Source organism: Nematolebias whitei, chromosome 22 (genome assembly GCF_014905685.2).
Source record: "Nematolebias whitei isolate Nwh7 chromosome 22, NemWhi1, whole genome shotgun sequence".
In the NCBI taxonomy this organism is placed as follows: domain Eukaryota; kingdom Metazoa; phylum Chordata; class Actinopteri; order Cyprinodontiformes; family Rivulidae; genus Nematolebias; species Nematolebias whitei.
The window spans coordinates 1,095,453-1,113,822 of NC_056519.1; the positions used below are offsets into that span (position 1 = coordinate 1,095,453).

Consider the following 18,370-nt stretch of genomic DNA (forward strand, 5'->3'; position numbering starts at 1 on the left):
AAGGCGACCCCAGACGAGTTTCTTATTTTGAAAAACCTTGTTAAAGGTGACCCCAGACGACTGAACTCACTTTGCTGAACGTCACATCGCTCTCCGGTCCATCCTTCCTCACAGAAACACAGTCCGGTTCCTCTTCGTCCGTCATCACAGGACCCATGCTCCGAACAGCTGCAGGCTGAAAGACCAAGAACTGTGACACCTGCAGATTCAGATGTCTCACAGGAAGTCCTTACCTTTACAGGTGGGTCCATAGAAGCCGTCACTGCAGAGCTCGCAGGCTGTCCCCTGAAACCCGGCCTCGCATGTGCAGGTACCATTCCCCAGGTGACCTTCGTCACATTTACCTCTGTTACTGCAGACAGAGTGAACTCCTCCTGGGCAGACTGCACAGAGGTGATGACATCACTGATGACATCACTGATGACATCACTGTGAAGCTTTATTAGGATTAGTGATGGAAGCAGAACTCCAGACTTCATTTCATCCATTTCTGGTGTGTTCTCTGTTACCAGCTTTGTTAAACGACACTCAACTTTCTTTTACAACAGTTACTAAAAGTGAAAGGTGGACCGCTCACCCAGGCAGTCCCGTCCGTAGTAACCATGGCAACACTTTGATTTCCAGATTTTGATGGTGCAGACGGGTCGACAGCCAGAGTTTTTATTGATGAACATGGTGGGAAGATCACACTTTTGAATTTCCTGAACACAAAACAACAAAGGGTGAGAGCAGCGCCACCTGCAGCTCTCAGCCCAACATGTTCACGGTCAGGGAAATGGACCTTCTGGATGGTTCCACTGGGACAGCGAGTGAGAGATGACCTACAGGGGGCACAGCCCATCTAACGCAGAAGAAGGAGAGAGAAGAAACGTTAAAACAGACCATTCAGAGCTCATCACAGACTCTGAACTGAAGGAGAACTTAATGAAACCCACTAATTACACATTTCTGATCATCTTAGCAGTTCCATGAGACATTTTTCTGAAATACCATGAAGGGCTGATGTGTTTGTTTCACCTAAACACTGAAAGTATCACTGAAAATATCAGAAATGTGACTTTAAAACTAAAAAAACTCTAATGTCCACACATCTACAGCTGCACTGGAGCTCATGATCCAGTGTCATCAAGACTTTTGGACTCTGTGTCATCATCACCACATGGCAATATGGCACCAGAGTGTGTGGCCGTCCTTCTTGGTTTGGTTTTTATGTTTTGTGCTCAGCACCAAGTCTGTGCTTGTGTACAGTCACCGATCTCTCCTGGATATTTGACCTGCGTTGGTAATCTCAGTGCCTCTGAGTATGGTGGACAGAAAACTTTACCCCTGCTCCTGTCAGAAGTTCCTGCTCATGTCTTCTGGCACCTGCGTTGCCGCCCCCGGCAGAAGCGTTGTCGTTACCACGGTTAACGTGGAGGACGGCTGGTGAAACTAAAGATCTTATTGGCCGGTTCTACTTCCATGTCTCAGACAAGAAATGAATTACTTCCTTCTTTTGCTGTGCCTTGCCGTTTCCTGGATCCTATTGACAGCTGTCTGGTACCTGGCACCGTCCTGGCTGTGGGCATCCACCTCCACCCCTCCTGCTTCTCTCGGCTCCACCAGCGCCGAGTGAACCTACAGAAGCTGAAGATGCTGCCCCCCCGTCAGACAGCAGCCCGTGGTTTCTGCCAGGATTGGCCTGGTGAACGCCAGATCTTTAACAAACAAAACTTTCATCCTATTGGATGAATATAATAAGGCACTCGCCGACGAGCCCCTCCACAGGCCTGGCTCAAGGGTGGGGCCCCGGTAACCCAAGTCCAGACAAGAGACATGGAGTTCCTTGCTGTTTCATGTCCATAAGAGTCTTTGGAATTGCTCTTTGTCTGGCCTGCCACCCAGAACCAGTCTGCCTTGGGAGACCCTACATGGGGCAATTAAAATTGTCCCAGACAACATACAGTAGCTCCTAGGATCAGGCTTTATAAATAAAGTATTATTATTATTATTATGATCATCAGTTTTGAACTTTACGTCATCAAGAGTTCTGGATCAGGTCTGAATGGCAGTGTCAGTATCCGTATCGCCTACTGTCTCTTTGTCCTTCACCATCAGGTGTTTCAGGAGGAGATAATGGAAACAAACTCAAGACCTACTTGAAGATCCAGGATGGTGTTTTCATCACAGCGACCTCCAAGGCTGGGCGGAGTCAACAGGCAGTCGATCCCATACGCGATCCCTGCTTCAAAGACCATATGTCTCTGAGTGATCCGACATGATCCATCGTTGATGAAGATTTCTCCCTGAAGGAAGAAGCACACACTCAGAGGAGGCTCTCATCTCTGCTCCCTTTGTTCTTGCTGGACTTACGATGTTATCCAACCCGCCACAGGAGAAGGAGAGCGATGAACCCTGCAGAGTCTGACCTGATTCCAGGTAGATCAGTCTTTCAGCGTAAACCTGAGAGGAGAAATATCTCAATATTTAAACAAAACTAACTTCTATAAAACTGTAGCTAAAAAATGTAGTTTCCATAAAGACTGCCCCCTGGTGGCCGACCCACACCTCTTTAATCCCACACAGTTCCTGTCTAGTTTCCTGAAGTACCAGTTTAGATCCAAATCCTGCTTAGTGGAAGATCATCTCACTCTTTATCCAGTTAAAATAAACCTGCTTCTGTCTTGTTTTACAGTCTGACACTTCATATGGACGGGTTGATATTGTTCTGGTAGATCCATGCTTACTCTTTATATACTTCATATTTTTAATAGAATTCTTATTTTCTTTAATTCTGATCATTCTTTTCTCTGTGTTTTGTCTAATGTTCTCAGGACCATGTTTCAGAAGTTTCTGCTGCACCTGGTACCACCCTCACCTTTTGGCTGATCAGTATGTGGTACTTCAGGTACTCCAGCAGCTGCCGTTTGTTGTCTTGGTGGAACAGGAAGTCCTTCTGTTCTTGTGGCAGAGACGCCATGATGACATCAGAAGGCAGGAAGATGGTGAAGGGTTTATAAACCGTCTCATTCATCAGGTCCATCACGCCTGTGTCCTGGAACATGGCAGAACCGCAGGAAGTACTGACAGAGTTCCTGAGGTTCTACATCCTACAGGTGAAGCTCAAGATTAATCACAGTAATGGTCCTTCGTTAGATTGAACTGTCAAAGGTTATGGATGTTTATCACCAACTAATGTTAAATCAATGTGTGTGTTAGAGAGTTGTTTAGACTGCTCAGAGGTCCGGTCAGAGAGGAGCCTGCAGGTGCACGGAGCCTGCTCACCTGATAACTCCAAGGCCCTCTCTGAGGCTGCAGACCGAGGTCATCAATGTCTGTCTGATAAACATTATAAAATCACTTCTTCATACTGTCCGTGGCAGACCTCGAGACCGGAGCTTCAGTGTAACACCTGTGTGTGAACTCTGACCCTTGCAAGTAAACTGGATCAAATCTTCTCGTGTCCTCAGTGTGGCTTATTTTCAGTAAGTAGATGATGAAAGGATATTGATTTTATCCAACATAAAGTCATGTGTTTCTCTGCTCTGTTAAAAAAGCAGAGTTTTAGTGCAAAGGCATGACTGATAACTGTAGGTGCCAGGTTTACCTGCAGAAGCTTGTAGAAGGTTTTATATCCGTGAAGCTGAGCCACGTCTGTCAGGTTCAGTTCTGTTGGGTCCTGCAGACAAACACCAACACCAGGAGTTCATAGAACAGCTAATGAAATCCTCGGGACATAAAACCGATGATTATTTCAACAGAAAAGACTGGACTGACGGGGACGAGCAGAAGCTTGTCAAAGTTGGGCGGAAACAAAATGGCGCCGATTTCATGGATGATGCCATTAACGCTGACGTCGTCACTGTTTACCACGTTCACCCCATTGACGCTGATCGTTCCCTGAAACAGACACACGACGTCAGAGCTGAACAGAAACGAGCTTCAGCCTTGCGTCTGTCACAGGAACGCTTTAACAGAAACAGTGGAAAACCTCATGAGAGATTAGCTTAGCATGCTAACTGTGATGGCACCAGACAGGTGTGCGTCACCTGGGTGGAGCTGGTCGTCAGGACGACTCCGGACAACGACGTCAGGTTTCGAGGTCGGCTCAGGTCGGCAGGCAGCAGCGTGTGGCACATGACAATGTAACCACGCAGGAAATTAGCATAAATTTCGCTACGTTTGGCTAACGATATCATCTGAAGAGAAAGCAAAATGAAAATGAACAGTGTGGCTGAATGTTTGTCGTTCATCAGAAAGAACCGCTCGGCTAACGTCGATTAGCTGTTAAAGAAGAAAATCAACCAAACTAGAAAACACACAGTGTCGTTGCTCAGCTAAAGGTGAGCTAAATGCTAAAACTAACAAAATAGCAGCTAAAAGCTAAAAGTAGCAAACTTAACATTCTTCAGTTTTGAGCTGAGATGGGGAAAACAAACTTCTTCAGCTACAGAACAGGTGTCCAGTTGTTGTTGTTTTTTGTGAGGGATTCTAAGAGGAAACTTTTTAAAATAAAGTTCAATATTTTGAGTGACAGCAGCCATCTTCTGAATGAGCTGAACATTTTGACATTTGAACAGTTAGAACAACACAAACAAAGAAAACGACCAGAACCAAAAAAAAAGAAGCAAAGGGGGAACATCTTGGCCAGAATGAGAATAAACAGAGTTAGAAATAATGTGGTGCTGTCACCGATCCACTGAGCCACTGACCATGGATGAATAGACAGATTTAAGGGCCTGGGCAGTCGGAGCAAAGACGGTGAACGGACCACGGCCTTGCAGAGAAATGTCCATTATCTGAAATGAGAGTTTACTTTAAGTGATGTGATTGTGCCTTCAGGTGCCACAGAGGGAGACAAGTGAACACTTACCATGAGACTGAGGTAAAAGCTGCTCTTCCCCTTCATCCTCATCTCCTGCCAAAAGTTAGCAGCTAGTTCAGTTCAAAACTTACAGAAACCAAGCTCTGCGTGCTCACCGTGCAGCTCATTACCTTATCCACTGTGCCTTTGCACTTAAGACCATCGCCGATGTAATTTTCAGCACATGCGCAGGATCGAATGCCCGGACCCGTCATGTTGCATACAGCAAATTTGTCGCAGCCGCCATTTTTCTGGAAACAACAGCAGCAGGTTAGCCATGTGAGTGAGCCTCCAGGTCAAACTGAACTGAAAACATTTCAAACAGAGCTCGACAGACGTCTGAACTCGTCTGTTGAAAAGAAGAAAATATAAAAACGTGTCAAAATAATTTGGACACGTTTTCTACATGGGAAACTATTGGACTGTTCTGTAAACCACATGCGTCCACAGCTATCAAAGCATACTTTTATTATGGTTTACTGACAAATAAGAACAATTCTGTTTCTTATCCCGAAACTCAGTTAGCACAACCAGAAATAGGACGGTCGAGGCCTCTGCCGCTAGTTGTTGCCTCCTGCTGTGGCAACATCTGGAGGCAGAACCACCCTGTCTTATGGACAGGGATCCACAGCAGGGTAGTCCCTTTTTCAGGCTGTGCCTGGCCAGACCCACGGGTACAGCCTGTCCCACTGGTGTAGTTCTAGAGTTTCAGTAGACTTAGTCCAGAAAATATACCTTTTAGTCACTGTGGGTGGGGTGGGGGTCATAGAATCATGCTTTGCCTGTTCCATCACCTAGAATCAATGTACCATGGAAGACACTACCAGCCCCTGACACTATATCTTTTAGGGTCCTTAGGACTCAGGTGACAAGTCTTAGATGGCCAATAACAAAGGGATTTCGAAGGATGGTTAAGTCGGGAGGATAAAATACAGTAAAATATAACTGGTTGTAGAAGACGTGACCAGGTCTTGGAAGCATATTTGAGGTTGAATTGAGTTTACCCAACCAGTCTTCTAGAGATAGTCCAGTCAACGTTGACAGGATATGTGTCTAACACTTATCAGCAGTTAGGGACTCATCAGTCATGACATCACTTACAGCATGACAAGTGGAGAATCAGACTAGAGTCTTTGGCCAGTCTGGGCTAGTGGCTAGCTTAGGGGTCACCAACATGGTGCCCATGGGGACCACTTGAGTCGCCCACAGGGACCGCTTGAGTCGCCCACGGGCATCACTTAAGTCACCCACAAGTTCTAATCACTAATAATTAATAATTATTGATCATATCTGCCATGGTCAATCAATATTGACTATTATTGTGAGGAGTCCTGAACATTAAAATGTTATCAGTCATACTATATACTCACATAATATACATTTATTATAATTAAGACTATAATTAAAAGTGAGCTGTGTGAACTGATGTTGGTATCAAACCTTCGTGTCACTCGGTCCCACTGGAGTAGCTCAGTCTCAAAATGGTTGGGGACCCTTGGGCTAGCCAAACATGGGTCAGTTCTTTCAAATGTTTATCAGGTTTATACAACTCCTTCTCAAAAACAACATATTGGTGAGAGAATGCTACATTAGCTAATATTAGCCCTCTACTTCAGCATGACAGTGTCTGTTTAGTTTGATGCTGATTCTCAACTGAACAGAGGAAGTGGCCCCAGAGAGTGTCCTTTAGGTTCTGCAGGATCTCACCGTTTTGCACAAGTTGATCATGGTGCAGTTCTGTCCATCTCCAGAGAAACCTTCACTGCAGACACAGGAGCTCTGTAAAGGTAAAGACGTCTGAATTAAACCAAGGCACACTCTGCCATCATCAGCAAACAGCTACACTGAGGCACGCCTTACTTTGTTCGGTCCAACATGAAAACAATCTGCGTTGGCATGGCAACGTCTATTTCCCTCCAGACAGGGATTTATCTCTGTAAAAATCAAATCATCTGTCATTGTTCATCCAGGAACATTCGGGTTCAGGTATGTTATCAGAAAAGAAGCTCTGGAGTGTTTTCTTGATTTAAAGCTACTGTTAAACATTGACTTCCATCTAAATGTCAACTATCTGCACACACATCCCTGTTCAACACAAACATTTCTTGTTTTTGTTGTTGATTTTGGATCAATGGACCACAATTCTTCTAGTTCTGGTTGTTTTTTTCTAGATGATCGTGAATCTGCTCTAAACAATCTACTGAGGCCTTTTAAAGATCTACCAAAGAACTCCTGGCACTTTCCCAAGACCTCTACAATTTGAAGATCTTTAATGTATTTAAAACCTGTAGAATACTGGTCCTCGTGCATGTGCCAGTTGTCTGCAGAAGCTGCTCAGGTGTGTTCAAGCAGAACAGTCACAAACAGCTCACAGTCAGGGGTTTCTGTTCTCAACCTTCTACAGGACTTTCTACAGATTCCTTAAACTCCTTAAGGAGAACAAGATGGTCCAAAAGGTTCTACGCATGCTTTGAAGACCCAAACAGACCACCCAGCACCAGACTCACCTCACCACCAGAAGAAGAGCTTCTCAGTGTGACCTCAGCCAAAGTGAAGGGTACTTTCAAGAGGATTAATCCTCACAAAGCAACTGGCCCAGACAACATCCCCGGGAAGGTGCTGAAGGACTGTGCCGATCAGCTCTGTGAGGTGCTGTCCGACATCTTTAACTCCTCACTTACCCTGGCAACAGTTCCCACCTGCCTGAAGACCGCTACCATCATCCCAGTCCCAAAGAGCTCTACAGTGACTGGTCTGAACTGCAGCGAGGTACGAGACAGGGTGTCTGCTTTCACCACTTCTATTTGTGTTGGTGATAGAACCACTGGTGGTAACTTTGCGGCAGAACCCCACCATTAAGGGGATAAGTTGACTAGGTACAGAGCACAAAGTCTCTTTATATGTGGACAACATGACCCTCTTACTAGCATCCCTGAATTACTTTCTTTGCTTAAAAAATGTGGGACATTATCTGGTTATAAGGCTAACCTTCAAAAGAGTGAACTGATGCCTGTAACCTCTATAGAAAAAATAATTTTGGACACTGTACCATTTAAAATTAGTTTAAAAAATGTAAATACCTTGGGATCTGAGTAAGTGAAGATCATAAGAACAGCTATAAAACTAATTATCCACCTGTCATGGTGAACCTTAAACAGGACATTGTTAGATGTTAATCCCCACCTCACACTCTGGGGCAGAATAAACTCTGTAAAAATGAATATTCTACCTAAATTCTTACACCTGTTTCAGAATCTGCCAATCTTTCTCACTAAATCCTTCTTCACCAATCTGAACAGACAGATATCAGCGTTTATTTGGAATAAAAGGCGTCCACGGATTGCCAAGAGGGTCTTGCATCTGCCCCACAGACTTGGAGGCATGTCGCTTCCTAACTTCATGCACCGTTACTGGGCAACTAATATCTAATCTCTTCTGTTCTGATTAGAGAAGGACACCCCTTGTCCTAGTTGGGTGGTTCTGGAAAAGGCTTCGATCAGACCCAGCTCTCCTTCTGCAGGACTCTGCTGCCTTTAAACAAGAAATATCAACCTACACTTCTAACTCAATTGTGATCTGGGCGTGAGGGCATCTAACTCTACAGTTTCTGTTTTTAACACGTGTCAAATAATCACATGTTCACTCCCTGAGCAGCTGATCCAGCTGTTGACAGCTGGATCTTGAGGGGAGTGCATTCACTGTGTGATCTCTGTGTGGATGGTAGATTTGCTTCTTTTGAGCAGCTCGTACAGAAGTTTAATGTTCACAAGTCACAGTTTTTTAGATATTTACAGCTGAGACATTTTGTGACTGTTTTCCTTTGTTCCCCTCTAAACATTTTGTGGTTAAGATTTTGGAATTCAGGTCTGATACCAAGGAGACCCTCAGCAAGATCTATACACTGCTCAGTTCATACCAGGAGACCAGTTTGGACTTCCTTTTAACAGAAATGGGAAGCGGACTTGGAGGAACCCATGTCAGACTCAATCTGGAGAAAGATCATCAAGAACATTTACTCATCTTCAATTTGCCTGAGACATGCTGCAATTCAATTCAAGGTACTGCATAGGCTGTACTGGTCCAAAGACAAGCTGTCCAAGATCAAAGCAGACCTGGACTCTGCATTCAATCGTTGCAAACAAACTCCAGCTACACTCCTGCACACATTCTGGACCTGTCCCAAACTAAAGAACTTTTTGGCAATCTATTTTTGACACCTTCTCTGGAATATGTGGAAAAACTGTTCACCCATCACCATTCATCTCGCAGTTCATGGTGGTCCCTGTGACATGTCTTTCAGCAAATGCGAGGGGGATGTGATTTACATTTGGCTCTCTTCTGGCCAGGAGGCTAACTCTGTGCAACTGGAAGGAACCACACTCTCCGGCATATGTACATTGAGTAAGGGAGGTGATGCATCACATTCATTTGTAAAAAATAAGATACACCCTGAAGGGGTCTGTTAAAAGATTCTGGGACACTTGGCAGCCTTTTATGTTGTATGTGGAAAACATGTCAATACCTGTTTAATTTGTTTATGTATATTTGACTGATCCGGCGTAGGAGGGAAGGGGTGGGAGGTGGGGAGTCTGTTCTTTGTTCTGTTTTGTTTTTCTTTTGTTGTTTGTTCAAAAACCAAAAAAATCAATAAAAATACTTTGTTAAAAAAAACATCTCCTTAAGAATCACTGGATAAATCAAATTGACCTAAACTGTAATGGGTTGTGCAGCATTTGTTCAAAGGTTGCACAAAGAAAAATATGTTCTCTGGGTGTCTCAGTGTTCGTTTGGTTAAATCAGAACATACCAATGCAAACGAGTCCATCTCCAGTGAAGCCGTTGTTACAGACACAGTCTCTAAGACCGGGTCGAGTCCGCTTACAAACCGCGTCCAAACTGCAGCCACCGTTATTCACCAGACACGGGTCTACAGCTGCAAACATCACCATTATCACCATCATCAGACCAATGAATCCAGGTGATTCACTTGAAGCGGTGTTTACCTTTGCAGAAGGTCCCATTTCCTTCAAATCCAGCAGCACAGAGACACCAAGGGCCAGAAGGTTGAAGCACACAGCTAAGAGTTGGGTCGAGGAGAGAGTTAAAAGAAACATTGATGCCAACGCTGCCACGACTGAGTGTTGATGACTTACTTTGCGCTGCTGTGACATTTGATGGAGCCACACAGTTCATCAAGTTTGGATTCAATCTCTGCAACGACACACACACCTGAGTGTCAGAAGACCACGACGACTCACAACCACGCACATTACTCACATTAACCACAATTAAAAAAAAATGAAATGCTTCTGCAGAATCACTGAAGGCTTCCAAAACTCCAATGTTCATCCACATTCTTCTCAACAGACCAACAAGATCTGTGACATTTACTTTGAAAGTCCAAGTTCAGTCCTCTTCCTGTTTCCTGCGACCCACTGACTGAGTCCTCCTGAACATCAGAGGTCCAATCAGAGATGACATGAAGGATCTGTGGGGGTGGCCATGTTGGAAACAGATAATGCTGGGTATTATAGAAGACCCAGAACCTGCTGAGTCACTTTGTCTTGGTGACTCCCACCTTTTCTTGTTGAAGCAGAGAGAGTGGGACAGCACACAGCAGCACTTTAGACAACTGTCCACTCAGTTGTGACTTGTGTCATGGGTTAGCCATTTTGTAGATTTTAGATGTTTTAACTCCCAGGATTCATCCATCAACATATAAGTCATCTCAGAGGAAGACCAACGAGGACAAAACTGGACACCCTGCCATCTCCTATGGACAATGGACAGTACAACCATGTAAGAGTGCTAGTGGAGATTCTCAGTCCTCCAAACAAGAGGACTAAGTTCACCCTGGACCAGACCTGTATCTGATGGACCTTTGTCTTTCCACAACTTATTTCAAGTTCAGTGACAGCTTCTATAGACAGAAGTCTGGTTGTACCGTGGGATCTCCAGGATCATTGATTGAGTCCAATCTCTACATGGAGGAACAGAGAGCCCTGGACTACTTCAAGGAAACAACACCGAGCCACTGGTTCTGAACGACACTTGGGTCAAAATCCAAGCTAAAGAAGTAGAAGGTTCAGCAGATACATCAACTCCGTGGACAACATCAAGTTCACCAGAGAGGACGCCAGAGACACCAAGCTGCCTTCGTGGACTGGTGGACAGAGATGAAGCCTCAACACTGAAGTTTCCAGGAAACCTGTTCACATGGGTCAGAACCTTCTGTTGGACTCTCACCACCTACTGGAACACAAAATTTCAGTCATCAGAACTTTACACAACCGGGCTGAACATGTCCCCACAAAGACAGAAGGAACAGAACCACATTAAAGAAGCTGTCCAAACCTGTGGATGTCCTAACTGGACCTTCAATCAATAAATCAACCAACAAACATGCTGCAGAACAGAGAGAAGACTAAACACCATCCCAGATGTTGCTGGAGGATCTGAGAAACTCCAAACACAACATCTAGTCCATTTCAAACCCAACAGGACCCTCGGACAGAGGCTGGTCCATCCTGAGGACAGAACCTCCAAACCCAGACTGAGCGGTGTGAAGTCTGCAGGAATGAATCAGGTCTCTCTTGTAAATGAGTCCTCGAGGCTCAATGGGATTTACCTGTCTAAATAAAGGTTGAATGAATGTTCAGACCTTCATGTTGGAGAAACTAAAGAACCTCTCCACAGACAAATGGTTCAACTCCAGAGAAACTCAGAGGTCCACCAACAGGTCCAGCTGTTGGACAGAGAGGACAGATAGTCTGAGAGGAGGTGAAGAAAGAAAAAAACTAGTTTAAATAGAGGAGGAAGTCCCTGATTCCAGTCAGTTCCAGTCTCATTCGTACCTTTATGCAGATGATCCAAACATCTCGCTGTGAGCCAGACAGACAAAGAGAATAATGACCCTCGTTAAAGAAGGGAGACTAACTGCCATCGGTCTGTTCAGTAGAAGTCTACTTAACAGCACTGACATCTATGGGGGATTTAGATTTTGATGTTCTGCTACCAGTAACCCCCACTGATCCTGAGTGGGTTTGTCCAAAGCTTTGAAGTCTTGTCTTTATAGAACCCGGTTGTGTTCATACTTTCATCACAGTGGACGCCTCTCCAGCCGACGTCACACTCGCAGGTCCCGTCTCCACCCTGTCCTTCGCTGCATCGTCCGTTTTTACAGCGACACTCTGCAAACGAGACAAACGTTGAGACAACAGCAGGAAGTGGGCAGTGTTTCAACTGATGGTGCCTCTTCCACCTTGATCACAATGAACGCCGTAGTTTCCTTTCTGGCAGGTTTCACAAGCTGTCCCATTGAAACCTTTATCACAGCGGCAGAGTCCAGAACCATTGGTCCCATCAAAACACAACCCATTACCAAAACAGGGCTGTCCCTTTGGACCGGGACAAGGCTCACAGTGCTCCCCGAAAAAGCCCTCGCAGCACCGGAGTTCCTGCAAACATAAAGGAACCCTGTAGGTAAATGGACTGTACTTATACAGCTCCTTTCTATCTGATCAAGACACTCAAAACTCTTTACAACAATCTGTGCCTCATTTACCCATTCATACAGCTCTATACTAGATCTATACAAAGAATAATCAGTGCTTTCACCTTCATACACCGATGGTACACACAACAGAAGCAATGAGGGGTTCAGTGTCTTGCCCACAGACACTTAGGCATGTGACTGCTGTTGGAATTGAACCCCCAACTCATGCATTGGAAGACAACTACTCTAACCACTCAGCCACCCGCCATTGCTGAAACCAGTTTCCTCAGACCAACAGGAAGTTCCACTCTGAAGCTGCAGGAACCTACCATGTTCTTCTGGGTGCAGGTAGCTATGCAGCCGATTGTCAGCAAAAGTTCTCCGTCCATGTTCTGCCGAAAGATGCACTTCTTCAGCCGCGCCGATTTCTGCACAGATGGGAATGGGAACCATCACTTATTTCGTCTTATTGAAATTTGTTGTGAACCTCTGGAAACCAGATGTGTTCGTTAGAGCCTCTGCATTATTTATTGTTTTATTTATCTGTCAATCAATCATCAAATCCTCATCCACGGGGACCGCTTGAGTTGCCCATGCAATGTTGTGCCTGTCATCCTCAGGACTGGATCGGGACTGGAAAGCTGGACTTTTGGGTTCCACCTGTAGGTTTAGTTCCTACAAAGGTTCTTTATTTTTAGGGTTTCTTTAAATCACTGTTCTTCCCCTCAGAGGAGATCCTCTCCTTCCCATGAATACAAAGACCACCCTCCTTCAGGAAGTCACAAACCTACTTCAGTCCTTACTGCGTTCAAAGACCGGTTCCACCTTATTGTTAGAACAAAAAGGTAAAGTGTTAGTTTCTGTGTCTCACCACGGGGACGCTGTTGTTGGGACAGACTTTAGTTTGACGGAACAAACAGCTTCCACACAAACCCTGCAAGTAGACAAGAAAAGGTGAATCCTTGGTTCTGAACATGTTCACCAGCTCCTGCGGGTTCCAGGGCTTTACCGGGACCGTCTGGTACGAGACGATGTCACAGCGGTTCCTGTTGATGTGCAGAACAGCCGACAGACCGTGGATCACTCCTTTATCACACAGGATGTTGGAGGAGTTCACCTGAGCCTCGTTCACAAACAGCTGTCAGACGAAACAGAAACAGCTGTTAGACGGTCCGGTACAGAACTGAGCCAAAGCCCTGATCCAGAACTCTTCATCTAGTCTCCATATATTGACCCTCCAACAATCCAGACATTCAGTAATCTGAAGTGGTCTAAAGTTTTCTTTAAACTTCGGCTGCTTTTAACTCAGTTTCAAAGGTTTTGGTTTGTTAAGCTCAGACTTTTAAATCGAAAAAGGATTCAAACAAGAAAACCCAAAACTCGGAATCTAAGCAGAAAAATCTACATACAGGACAACACTAGCTAAAAGCTAACAGTATCATAAGAATAGGCAATAGCTACAGTATCAGAACAGTAGCTAAAAGCTAACAGTAGCATAACAATAGCCAAAGGCTAACAGTAGCAGAACAGTAGCTAAAAGCTAACAGTAGCATAAAAGGTCAAAGACAGTAGCTGAAGCAGATTTCAGAACAAAGTTTTTAAAACAACTGGAGTGTATTTCTGATGAAAATTTGTTATAAACTTAAATATTTTGTATTAAATGTTTAAGTATTCATTCAACCTTTATTTAGACAGATAAATCCCATTGAGCCTCGAGGACTCATTTACAAGAGACCTGACATTAACAGTCACTGCACCCATCTGTTGAACAAGCCGAACCTTTTGATATCTGAACGACTAAAGTAGGACAAAGTCTTCAGATGTAGTTGGATTGTAAAAAACACAAGCGTGGAAACATGAATGCCCAGTCCGACTAACGGAACGAGGCTGTGAATACATTTTAAAAAGTTAAAAGTTTCTGGATCTTAGATAATTTTAGACAAATAAAAGTTTCCGGGGCGTAAATGTGTGTTTGAGGTGAAAGGTGTTTCAGACCTTCCCGTCTCGAGGGTAGATCCCCAGCTGAAAGGGGAAGCCCAGAAGAGTCCGTTTGTAGCCTCCAGACTGAAGGTCGGTCTTCAGCAGGACCTCCGGGACCACCACATGGTACAGAGTCAAGTTTCTGTCCTGTCAGCAGGGACAAAACAACAGATTTAAAGAACTTGTTTGGACCTTTGATCTGGTTCTGTTCATAGCTCCAGGTGGAAGTTTCCATCATCATCATCATGAACATGAAGGTCAGACTAATGGGTGGAATGGTTCCACTATGTACAACTTTTAAAAACAACCATGAAATGATTCTGGTTCATCTCTGCATTACTCATACAGGCTCAAATATATACATGCAGCCACCTAAATCTGTTCAAAAGCATCTTTTAATTTGACAGGGCCTGTCAACTTCCTGTAAGTGATCAGGATTGACTGCAGTTGGGACTTTTTTCCTGTAATTGGACCAAAACTTGTCTGTCCTCCACAAGATGAAAGGAAACTGGTCCAAACATTCAAGAACAACCCAGGAACCACAAAGGCTTCAGCCTGCTATGAACTGGAACCTACTAGAACCCCAGTGTCCCTGTTCCCCCGTGTCCCTGTCCCCAGTGTCCCTGTCTACAGTGAAGACAGCCCTACATCATCATCCCAGAATAAGAGGACCAAGAACCTACAGAATGGACTGGAACCAACAGCTGTCCACAGGGACAAAACAAATGTCTTTTGGAGCACAGTGTGGTGGTCAAATGAGACAAAAACTGAGCTGTTTGGACATGAAGACAAGAGAGATATTTGGAGAAGTCGAGGTGAGGCCATCAGACCTGAGAAACTGAACCAGTTGCCAAGCATGATGGTGGGAGCACCATGGTGTGGTCCAAAATGAACAGGTCTATCTCCAAACTCTTCAACTTCACCTCAAACCAGCAGCTAGGTGGTTGAAAGGTGGACAGTTGGATCCAACAGGACCGTGACCCCAAACACACATCAGAACCAGTCTTTCCAAATTTCAGACCTCAACCCAACTGAAAATCTGTGGACTCTCAACAAAAACCAGGTCCACTTCCTGAAAACAAACAGTTTGACCAAACTCCACCAGTTCTACCAAGAAGAGCTGCTCTGCTAGAACCTTGTAGATGGACACAAGAAGAACCTCAGAACCTTGTAGATGGACACAAGAAGAACCTCAGAACCTTGTAGATGGACACAAGAAGAACCTCAGAACCTTGTAGATGGACACAAGAAGAACCTCAGAACCTTGTAGATGGACACAAGAAGAACCTCATGCTCAGGATGTTGTATGGAAACTAAAACAGCTTCCTGTTTTTGGTTCTTCTTCAGAAACCCTCCCTTCAGTTCTCTGGGTTTTATTTGGTACCAAAGAGGTGGAGGCCGTCTCCTGAAGGTACGTGTTGATAGCACCGTTAGTTGGAGCGAAGACGGTGAACCCATCAACGAGGTCGATGTCATCAGTCAGATTGTAGCCCTGAAGAAACAAAACATCAATCAGAAGCAGTTTGTGTGCGTGCGTGCGTGCGTGCGTGCGTGTGTGTTCGTACGATCAGGTAGGATCTGAAGAGCGAGAACTCAGGCCAGAGAGTGAGCGTTGCCAGTAGACCTTCACTCTGCTTCCTGTCAGGTATCAGCACCTGGAGACAGGAACAAAAAGCTGAGGGCAAATGGGACATCTAGGGTGAGACAGAAAGTTCTGCTCAGGTCTGGTACCTGATCTATGAGGTGGATCAGCCCGTTGGTTGCAGCTACATCTGAGGTAATGATATTTGATCCACCAACAAATGTCACCTGACAGAACAAAAGTTGTTGGACAGTTTCAAATCAAAACAGAACCACAACAGATGTTTTTTATTATTTATCAGAATCAGAATAAGCTTTATTATTATTATGGCTATATTATTATTGATGGCTTCATCTGGACCTCTGACCTGGTCCCTGGAGGAAACTGGAAGTGTTGTTGGCAGCAGGGACACGACAGAGGACATGTCTCTCAGCTCGGACAGAGGGTAGCTTCCAGAGATGATGTGGTTTCTGTGAGACAGAGTAAAAAGCTGCTGTAAGAGTTTATTTTAATAAACCTTCAAATCTGACTTCAGACGAGCAACCTGATAAGGCTCGGTAAGTTCCCCTTCAACGTCCAAAAGGTTCTGTCCTCTGGGGACATTTTAGTAACAGCAGCGGATGTTGGAACCAGGAGGGTGATGTTATGATCTGACAGTAAGCCAGACAAACCGGACTCCTGTTAAAAGACACAGTAAAACAGGTAAAAATCAGACAGGACGTTCTCCCAGCTGTCTGGTGGTCCAGCCTTGGCTCCTAAAATTTAATCAGACCAAACCCCAAATGGCTACAGGAATCATCACCATGTGGGCCTACCACAGATGGTCTGATACTCCTTCTCTTGAAGCTCTGAACATTTCCAACAGAAGACAGATCTAGATGGCAGGAAGGTCTGTGAAGCTTGTGGATGGAGCTTTGAACCAGCAGCTATGACTTCATGAACAGAAGCTTCAGCCAAAAACAAAGAAAACCCGGATCTGTTTTTGTTAATGGTACATTAACAAAGCCAATTATATTGAGAACCAGAATGTATGTCTTCCTCAATGGTACCTTCAGTCAAGTACAAAGACAGCCAGGATCTGTTTTCATCAATGATACACTCAGCCAAGAACAAAGAGAACCAAGATGGACAACTTCATCAATGGTACGTTCAGCTTAAAGCAATGAGAACAAGGCTTTATGTCTTTATCAATGGTACGTTCAGCCAAGAACAATGAACCATTCTGTCTGTGGTTCCTTAAGTTGGGTTCATTGGTTCCTACCTTAGAGGCTGGGGGAAACAGGTCATTAACAAGTCATAAATGCCAGAAACTCACCGTGGTCCAGGAAAAGAAGTGTGAGGCATTGGGTAGAGTCATCAGCTCCTGAAACCATCAGGAAAACAAACTCAGACTGGATATAAAGATGTCAGGAACCTGAATAAAAATGTGTTTGCCTCACCTGTTCAATGGTACCAAAACACACGTGCCCATTTCCAATATATCCATCATCACAGACACACGTCCACCCAGAGGACAGAAGTCGGCAGCTGGCCTAAAGACAGAACACCAGGAACCAAAAACAGTGCTGGTCCTCAGATTCTTATTCAGAACGAACTGTGACCTGTTTATCAATCTAAGAACAGATTAATCTGCCTGAATTAGAACATGAGCAGAACTCACCAGGTAGTGACAGCCTCCATTGACTGTCACACACTGGTTTACAGGCTCACAGAAAAACCCTGTTCCTTTGTATCCGGCCTTGCAGCTGCAGTCACTCTAAACAAAAACAAAATCAACTTTTCATTTCTTGATTTCTGCTTTAAACCAACGCTTCCATCCATCCACACCCTGTTTATCAGTTTATGTGGATGGTACCTGTCCAGGTCCGACATAGATGCAGGTGGCGTTGGCATGGCAGCCTCCGCTATCAGGACCACGGCAGTTATTGATTGGTTGACACTCATCTCCATCCTCTGTCCATCCAGTCAGACACTGACAGAAGTGTGTACCAGGACCTGTCTTTATGCATTTAGCCTGCAGGGGGCAGTAAACTCTGTGAGACTGAACGGCAGTGGGGTTTAGGAAACATGTTTTTAACTTACGTTGATACTGCAGCCTCCTCTGAGAGGAGGAGCGCAGGGATCTGACTCCACGCAGGTGATCCCGTCACCCTGGAATCCAGGATTACAGACACACCTGTAAGAGGTCAGAGCATCCAGAGACACAATGAGTTTCATTCGGTGGATCTACCTGAACTCTGACAGCAGAGTTTTATAAAACCGGAGACGATTTAATCGCCCTGGGAACAGTTAGTGGAACAACGGCTTGTCGAGATTATATTCTGTCTGTCTTCAGCTCCTGACTGGTTCTTTTCTACAGCATCTTCCATGTCAGGTTCCTCTTCTCTCTATTACCAAGGTCAGAATCCAAGGTCAGAATCTAGGGTCAGGATCCAGGGTCAAGATTCAAGTTTAGAATCCAGAGTCAGGA

General features: G+C 44.8%; 1 protein-coding gene across 1 annotated transcript in view; it reads right to left on the minus strand.

Moving 5' to 3' along the window:
* Positions 1 to 18,370, minus strand: part of stab2 (stabilin 2) — a 57,976-nt gene that overhangs the window by 11,152 nt on the left and 28,454 nt on the right. The window contains exons 23-56 of the mRNA XM_037696106.1: positions 17,983 to 18,076; positions 17,756 to 17,914; positions 17,561 to 17,656; positions 17,340 to 17,432; positions 17,216 to 17,263; positions 16,445 to 16,578; positions 16,268 to 16,370; positions 16,050 to 16,127; positions 15,884 to 15,973; positions 15,703 to 15,810; positions 14,334 to 14,465; positions 13,348 to 13,476; positions 13,210 to 13,272; positions 12,668 to 12,766; positions 12,105 to 12,300; positions 11,938 to 12,033; positions 9,997 to 10,054; positions 9,847 to 9,920; positions 9,651 to 9,776; positions 6,704 to 6,777; positions 6,551 to 6,622; positions 4,975 to 5,094; positions 4,853 to 4,897; positions 4,692 to 4,778; positions 4,029 to 4,178; positions 3,757 to 3,879; positions 3,587 to 3,658; positions 2,858 to 3,034; positions 2,353 to 2,442; positions 2,139 to 2,285; positions 782 to 841; positions 578 to 701; positions 234 to 383; positions 71 to 175 (exon numbers count right to left, since the gene is read on the minus strand). Of these exons, the coding sequence (XP_037552034.1) occupies positions 71 to 175; positions 234 to 383; positions 578 to 701; positions 782 to 841; positions 2,139 to 2,285; positions 2,353 to 2,442; positions 2,858 to 3,034; positions 3,587 to 3,658; positions 3,757 to 3,879; positions 4,029 to 4,178; positions 4,692 to 4,778; positions 4,853 to 4,897; positions 4,975 to 5,094; positions 6,551 to 6,622; positions 6,704 to 6,777; positions 9,651 to 9,776; positions 9,847 to 9,920; positions 9,997 to 10,054; positions 11,938 to 12,033; positions 12,105 to 12,300; positions 12,668 to 12,766; positions 13,210 to 13,272; positions 13,348 to 13,476; positions 14,334 to 14,465; positions 15,703 to 15,810; positions 15,884 to 15,973; positions 16,050 to 16,127; positions 16,268 to 16,370; positions 16,445 to 16,578; positions 17,216 to 17,263; positions 17,340 to 17,432; positions 17,561 to 17,656; positions 17,756 to 17,914; positions 17,983 to 18,076 (3,572 nt within the window). The remainder of the gene's footprint in view (positions 1 to 70; positions 176 to 233; positions 384 to 577; positions 702 to 781; positions 842 to 2,138; positions 2,286 to 2,352; positions 2,443 to 2,857; positions 3,035 to 3,586; positions 3,659 to 3,756; positions 3,880 to 4,028; positions 4,179 to 4,691; positions 4,779 to 4,852; positions 4,898 to 4,974; positions 5,095 to 6,550; positions 6,623 to 6,703; positions 6,778 to 9,650; positions 9,777 to 9,846; positions 9,921 to 9,996; positions 10,055 to 11,937; positions 12,034 to 12,104; positions 12,301 to 12,667; positions 12,767 to 13,209; positions 13,273 to 13,347; positions 13,477 to 14,333; positions 14,466 to 15,702; positions 15,811 to 15,883; positions 15,974 to 16,049; positions 16,128 to 16,267; positions 16,371 to 16,444; positions 16,579 to 17,215; positions 17,264 to 17,339; positions 17,433 to 17,560; positions 17,657 to 17,755; positions 17,915 to 17,982; positions 18,077 to 18,370) is intronic.